The following is a 7256-nucleotide window of genomic DNA, read 5'->3' on the forward strand; positions in this document are numbered from 1 at the left end:
TTTTGGGGCTGGCTGGGGGAACTTGCACTACTGGATGCCACCAGCCCATCAGTTTAGGTGAGGGAACATGATCTGCGAGTGTTTGCTTATCTGTTACAATGCGAAAGCAGCCAGGTTAGGTAAAACCTTCTTTATCAGTGGTGAAAAGCTCCCTTGGTTACCTCTTGGTGCTGAGGCAGTTTAGGGAGCACTTGTCTGTCGTGTTCGGCTGGCTTTGCTCAGGGTGCACAGGGAAAAATGTTCCCTTTGCAGCAGGTCCTCTGTCTTGAGAGCTGTTGGGTTTGCTCTGACAATGAAACCAAGCCCCCAGCTTGGCTGACTGCTGCTTCTGGCTTACCTGAGCCCCTCTCCATCCTGCCCCAGGAGCTCATCTCTGGTGTTTCAGCTGTGGGTTTTGCCTTAGGATTGCTTTTGAGGTCCTGTTGCTCTGGCCAGCAGGAGCTGGCAGTGACACTGAGGCTGTGGGGTTATCGCTGAAGAAAAGTATTAAGTCCTATGCCTCCAGCTCTCCCTCTCGCCCTCCCTCTCCCCGCAAGCTGTAAGGGGGTGGGGAGTGCCCACTGGGCCATAAAGACCAGGGCTGTTGCTGATGCTCCCTAGCCTGTGTCAGCTCCTCACCCCCTCCAGGGGAAAAGCTTGTCTTGCCTTTCCTGGCTCTGTGGGCGAGCGCTCAGCCGGGCTGTGGGGGCTGAAAGGGGAGGCCGCAGCGGCTGCTGCGGGGTGAGGTGGCTGTCCCTGAAAGGGTTTGGTAGGCTGCAGGCAAGGAGGACTTGGGCTCTGCCAACACTGTGGCTCTCCTGAGGGATGGCTTTGCTTCAGCTCCTCCAGCACATGTTCACCATAGGCTTAGCCAAACTTCGTATAAATTTCTACAAGCTTCCAGGAGAACATACAGACCTGACCCACAGCGACAGCCCCATACTTGCTTGGACTAGGATTTTAGGACAAGTTTATCTCCACTGCTTCCACAGCTGTGTGTATTCTGTTGTCTCTGATACCTGATGCCCCACAACTGTGGAAGGAGCTGTAAGAGAGGGCTGTAGCCCCTGACATGCAGGAGGCTGTGGAGGAGCTTGCAGCAGGGGAAGGGAGTTGATTTGGTGGCCAGCTGTGGCCTGATTAAAGGCAAGGGACAGCAGCAGCACCAGGGAGGCTCTCTGTGGTGAAGTAGCTGGGATGTGGCCATGTGATTCTGTAGCACCTCATTTTATTTGCTGTTTGGTCATGGCCAGGGGCTGTAGATGCTACAGCAATAACCTTATCTGCAGCGGTGTGCAGGCCTTAGAATTGGGAGAGGTCAGGCAGGACATCTGTTTTACTGCAGAGCTGCTGCTTTTCCTGCCTGGCTCTCCCGTTTCCCTATCTGTCCAGAGCTGTGAGTGTGTAGTGGTACCTGTGAAGTTTTGTGAGAAGATGGGCTCTGGCTGGGATGTGAATTGAGTAGACTGCAGAGTGATGCCCTAGATGTTGGGGGTGGCATGTGAATGAGCCTTAGGAGAAAATGGAGGAGACTGGGTTCCCTAGTTGAGTGAAGTGTTCTGGTCCCTGGGAGAAAACTGGCTCAAGAGGGAGAGACTGGTCTGGCAGAGGTGAGGGGCCTGAGTTGGCTGGTGGCAGAAAGGTGCTGAAGAGGGTTGCACTGATGGAGCTGGATCATGGGGTAAGGACCACATAGCATGAAAGCTCTTGGAGCGGTGGGGGCAGAGCCATGTAGGTGTCAAAAGACCGACAAAAGCGAGGATGCAGGTTTGATCCTTTGGATTGCCTGAGTGGGAACTGGCATGTGGAGGGAGGGAGGGCAGGACTGTGATGGGCTCAGGCTGGGAAGAGGGCTCCATACAGCCTCTGAACTACCCACCCAGTGCTCATCGTCCGTCTGCACTTTTGGGTTGCCTCCTGCCTGGTCGCTCGTCTAGGAGAAGCCCTCCTTTTGCAGCTTCTCCTTGTCTGGTGGTGTGTGTCTGCTGAGCAGCAAGTGACATCTAGTGTCGGCTTAGGCAGCAGTAACTGCATCTGGGCTGGCTCCGGCTTTTCTTCCCATCCCAGGTTTTGTGACAGCAAGTTTTCAGTGCATGCAATGGGTGCGACTGTAGTGCCCTGCTCTGAGCGAGGGGGCAAGCTCGTTGCCCCTTCTTCTGTTGGGCTTGAACACCTTGAGTCGGGTCCCTCTGTGCCCCCATGCAGTGTTGCTCTGTCACAGGTCCCTCCCTGCCGAGATGACAAACGTTTCCCCTTTGAGGCTGTCTTCTCTCTGGGTGCTGGCGGTGGGGTGGTAAAACAAAATGGATAGAGCTGCGGGTGGGAGAGACGGGTGTAGGGGTGAGGCCAGGCGCAAAGCCAGGCATGCAGCAGTAGGAGGTGGTGACCTGGCTTCCCACCCCGATGGATGCAGTCGCTCCTTAGTTTCACCTGGGCAAGTGTCTCTGGAGGCTGTGTGCCATGTGTGCTGCCTGCAGAAGGTCACTGGAGAGCAAGCTGAGTCCATGTCCCTGTCCCAGGTCTGCCTGTGGGGACCTGGGCTTCCTCCTTTGTCCTTGGGAATGTGGGTGGAGGGGTGAGCAGTGGCCTTTCCTCTACTCTTTTCCCCCGTCCTGTCCTTTGGAGAAGAGCTGGACCTGGAGGCCAGGCCCCTGGCAGGCTGGAGTGTGCACTATCTTCATCTCCAGTGACTTCTCTCTCTTTGCTGTCCTTCAGGATGATCCAGCGGCACCAGCTGGTGCAGTCTGTGCTGCAGGAGCTGCAGGAAGCCACTGAATGCTTTGGTCTGGAGGGCCTCACCAGTGCTGCGCTGGAGGCGGAGAGGACCCTCTCCTCTTTCTCCCTCCCTGGCTATTGTGGGAGGCAGTTTCAAGAGGAGCTGGAGGTTGACCGGGTAGCCAGGAGCCTCTATCCTGAGGATGCCCCAAGTAACATGCTGCCTCTGGTTTGCAAAGGTGAGGGGAACCGCCTCTTTGAGGCTGCCAGTGTGCTGCTCTGGGGCAACCCCAGCCTCAGCCTGGAGCTGCAGGTGCGTACGGTGGTGGAAATGCTGCTGCACAAGCAATACTACTTGAATGGCATGATCGACTCCAAGGTGATGCTGCAGGCTGCCCGCTACTCCCTCTGCACTGAGGAGACCCCAGAGATGACCAGCCTCCCCATGGCTATCCTGGAGGCCATTTTCGATGCTGATATCAAAGCTACCTGTTTTCCTGGCACCTTTGCTAACATGTGGCACGTCTATGCTCTTGCCTCAGTACTGCAGTGTAACATCTACTCTATCTACCCCATGAGCAATTTGAAGATCCGGCCCTATTTCAACCGGCTCATCCGGCCCAGGAAGTGTGGCCCGCGAACCTCCACGCTCCACATCATGTGGTCAGGGCAGCAGCTCTCCCGGCAGGTCTTCAAAGCGCAGTACTTTGTGGCTGTAGTTGGCCTGGAGGAGCTAGAACCCACGATGCCTTTGCCAGAACCTCCTGTCCAGCCCATGAAGACCCTTGAGCTGCTGAACAGTGACCCCCAGCTGACCTACTCCAACCTGCGTGACCGGTACAGCATTACCAAGAGCACCTTCTACCGCTGGAAGCGCCAGTCTCGTGAACACCGGCAGAAAGCCGCTGCCAGGTTTGCAGCTAAACATTTCCTCCAGTCCTGCTTTCAGGAGGGCAATATAATCCCCCTCCAGCACTTCCGACAAATGTTTCCAGAAATCTCCCGATCCACATACTATGCCTGGAAGCATGAGATGCAGAGCATGGTCAATGGTGATGCCTCTGCCCTGGCTGAGGCCCATGGGTTACAGGAGCTTCACAGAGATGTCCCAAAAAAGGCTGATATGGATGAGCCAGCAAATTCACGGGGGAGCTTAAGATCCCCGAGTCCTTCCCTCGACCCCATCCAAGCAGGAATCTTCATGCAAGGAGCCAAATCCTACCTGGAGAAATGCATTTCCATGAACACTCTGGTGCCTTACAGGTGCTTCAAGCGCAGCTTCCCTGGCATCTCCAGGTCCACTTACTACAACTGGCGAAGAAAAGCAATCAAGGAGAACCCCAACTTCAAACCCCCCCAGTCTCCCTTGGATAACCAGAAACCGCTAGCAATAGGAAAGCCATTTCTGCAGTTGAAGCCAAGCAGCGTGCCTGTTAGGAAGAGGCTGAATGGAGACCGGCCAGCACCCAGGAGTCTCCTGCAGCTCAAGCCCTCTCTATGCTGGAGAAAGCAGCTGCGAGATGTGGCCAGGAGGCAGGTCCAGCAATGGCGGCTGCCATTCTGTAAGTACCGCCTGCGCTACCCGTCTCTCTCCTCCACAGCCTACTGGTTTTGGAAGGGCAGTGGCCGAGCCGTTGGGCAGCATCCCCTGCCCTGGACCAGCTCCAGTCGGCCGTTGAACCGGGTGGCTTCCCTGGCACCTCCAAGGGTTGAGCCAGGCCTCAAGCCCCAGTGCCACATAGAGGTAGCCACCAAGCACCTAGATAAGCCATCACCAGCCACACCATACAACACCACCATTTCGGGCTATGCCATGTCAGAGAGAGCCAATAGCCGGATGTTTGTGATGGATGTGATCGCCACTGCCCAGTTCAAGGCACAGGCAAAGCTGTTCCTGCAGCAGCGCTTCGAGTCGAAGACCTTCCCCACCTACAAGGAGTTCAGTGCCCGCTTCCCACTCACGGCCCGTTCCACCTATTACATGTGGAAGCGCGCCCTGCACGATGGGCTGACGCTCGTGGATGCCTGAGCATTGGTTGCCAGCTGGCTTGGCCACAGCTCCTCTGCTGATGTGCCCTTTGGCTTTTGGGTGAGGTGCCTGGGATGGGGCCCCGCTCTAACTTTTTGTTCCGGTTTGGTTTGGTTTTGTTCCTGGTCTCTGGCTTTCTTTTCTGTGTGTTTCAATCGGGTATGGGAGCATCCTCACAGTGCCCACTCCCAGAGACATGAGGAGTGGAAGGAGAAGGCACTGAGCTGCCCCAAAGGAGAAGGGCTGGGGGTTTGTCCTCTCTTTGTGCTCAGAGGGTGAGCAAGGGAGGCAGTACTGTGCCGGTGTCACGGGATGCTGCCAGACCTCTTGAAATGGAGGATGTGAAAGTGTCTCTGTCCCAGGCACTTGCCTGAATGGGTAATGTGGATGTGCAGGGTGAGTGTGGAGGTGCCCAGCATCCCCTTGCTGAGCAGAGCAGAGCAACACTGGCTCAGCTGTGGGTGAGGAGAGGCTTGGGGAGTGCTCAGCTTTATGGGAGGAGCATCTTTGATCCATGTTCTTCCCAGTTAAGGAGAATAAAAGCTTCACTTGAGGTCAGCACCGATGCCACCTTGGCTTTCTGGCTCTTAATACCTGCCTCTGGCTGCCCTGATGTTCCCTAGAGGGAGCAGAGGCAGGTAGAGGAGGGGACTTGTTTGTGTCCCCACCGTAGTCTGTCTGCTGGGAATGCTAAGTTAGGAGCTGGTGTCCTTTGCAGGCTCTGGAGAAGCTGTCCCTGACCTTTCTGGTCTTGTAGCAATAACCTTTCACACAATCCTTTACTCGCTGACAGCTGCCTTACTTTCCTAGGGTCTCTCTTCCCTGGTGCCTGGCAGAAGGCAGAGAGACCAAACCTTGTGTGCCCAGTGTCCCTGCATCCCCTGTGCCGTGCTGCAAGCTGAATGCAACGTGAGTGTCTCCTTGCAGCAAGCCTAGGTGCATGTATATCACTTGTAAGAAACCAAAGCAATAAAGACACTTCCACTCCTCGTCCTGTGTGCTTTCTCACTCTTGCTTGTGTGAGTTCTGGGCAAGGCTTTCCCCTCCCTGTCTGCTTTCTAAAACTGTCTTGTGGGCAGGGAGAGGCTGTACACACCTCAGTCCCTGCTCCTGTGAAGGTCCTCTTCTGCTTCCTGGGACCTGGTGGGGACCATCTGCTTGGGGGTGCTCTGGAGGCCTGGCAGGAGCTGTGCTCCCCCTGATGAGAGGGCCAGGACTTGCCTCCCAGGTCAGATGCAAGGCTGGGGATGATGCAGTTGGGCACAGCTCTTTGTGATAGCAGGGGGATGGTGGCAATGTCTGAGATGTCATGGATGGTCCTGCCCTGAAGTTGTGGTACTGTACTGGGAGGCTGAAACTGGCTGTTGGCACCTCTGCCCTGCCAGCATTTTGGGGTGCAGGGCTGTGGGGGTTTCTGCCTGCCCAGGCTCTGCTGGAGGCCTCAAAATCCTCATCTCCTTAGTGTGTGAGCTCCCCTGGTGTGTCTGCCAGCATGGTTGTCTAGGATTGAGCTGTAGGGGGTTTGGGGCTGGCTGTTACAACTGAGGAGGGGGGTGACAACTGCAGTACCTGCTCTTATTTCCTAGGAAGCTGTGAGGAGCCAGAGCACCCTACAGATGTGAGGGGAGAGCCTCTCGAGCCCTGCACCTACAACATCAGCCCCTGAGGCTGGGTCTAACAGCAGGGCCGAGTCTTGTCTGTCTTACCCTCAGCTAATGCAGGGGCATTAGAAGCTTTGGTGACCTTGTTAAGAGTTGAGATGCAATAATGTATGTGGTTGTCTGTTCCTTTCCCCCTGCCCCCTGAATCTTGCTTGCAAACAACTTGTGTTTCCTTCTTCAGCATCTCTGGTACCCCTCACTGGCTGCTGCAGCCCAGTCCTGCTCCTGATATAGTCTGGCTTCATTCACCATGAACCTCCTAGGCAGATGAGGACCTATGCTAGGAAGCCCTGCTGAGCTTTCCTTGGCATCAACCTGCAGGAGAAATGGGTGCTCAGAGTTGTCCTGGGGCCTTCTTGGGCCTCAGCAGCTATGTGTTGGGGCAGCCCCAAAGGAACAGTGCTGAGCTAGTGGGGCATCTCTTAAGAAAGCATTTAGCTCCTTGTCCTTGATGCTGGTGGGATCTCTCCACCATCCATCCATCCATCCACCAACCCCAGCATACCCTGTGTGGTCCCAGAGGAGGCGAGCTGGGGCAGTGGGTGCCCCAGGGAGGGAGGCAGGTGGGGAGCTGCCCGAGCAGTGCTGTGTGCTGCTGCAGAGAGCCCTGGGTGCCCGGGCTCTGTGTGTCAGGGAGTAATCGGAGTAATTAGCTGCCAGTGACTTCTCACCAGTGAACTCCTCCAAGGGAGTAAGCTGGTAATTACCTCAGAATGATTGCTTGTGTCTCCAAACTGCCGGAGGCTGGAGATAGCCACTTTCAGGGGCGGCAGTGGCTGGGAAGACGTGAGACCCCCCCAGAGTGTTCACTTCCTCAGCTGAGCTGAGGGAAGGAGCAGGGAGGGTGGGTTTTGTGACTGTGGTTGCTAATA

The 7256-nt window shown here is 55.9% G+C and overlaps 1 protein-coding gene across 1 annotated transcript; it reads left to right on the plus strand.

Moving 5' to 3' along the window:
- The first annotated feature begins 10 nt into the window (after positions 1-10).
- Positions 11-4723, plus strand: VRTN (vertebrae development associated). The gene is made up of 2 exons (XM_009698826.1): positions 11-57; positions 2695-4723. The coding sequence occupies exons 1-2, from the start codon at positions 35-37 to the stop codon at positions 4721-4723; spliced, it is 2052 nt and encodes a 683-aa protein (XP_009697128.1). The 5' UTR covers positions 11-34.
- Positions 4724-7256: the final 2533 nt, after the last annotated feature.

Source organism: Cariama cristata, unplaced genomic scaffold, assembly GCF_000690535.1.
Source record: "Cariama cristata isolate BGI_N322 unplaced genomic scaffold, ASM69053v1 scaffold34444, whole genome shotgun sequence".
Lineage (NCBI taxonomy): Eukaryota > Metazoa > Chordata > Aves > Cariamiformes > Cariamidae > Cariama > Cariama cristata.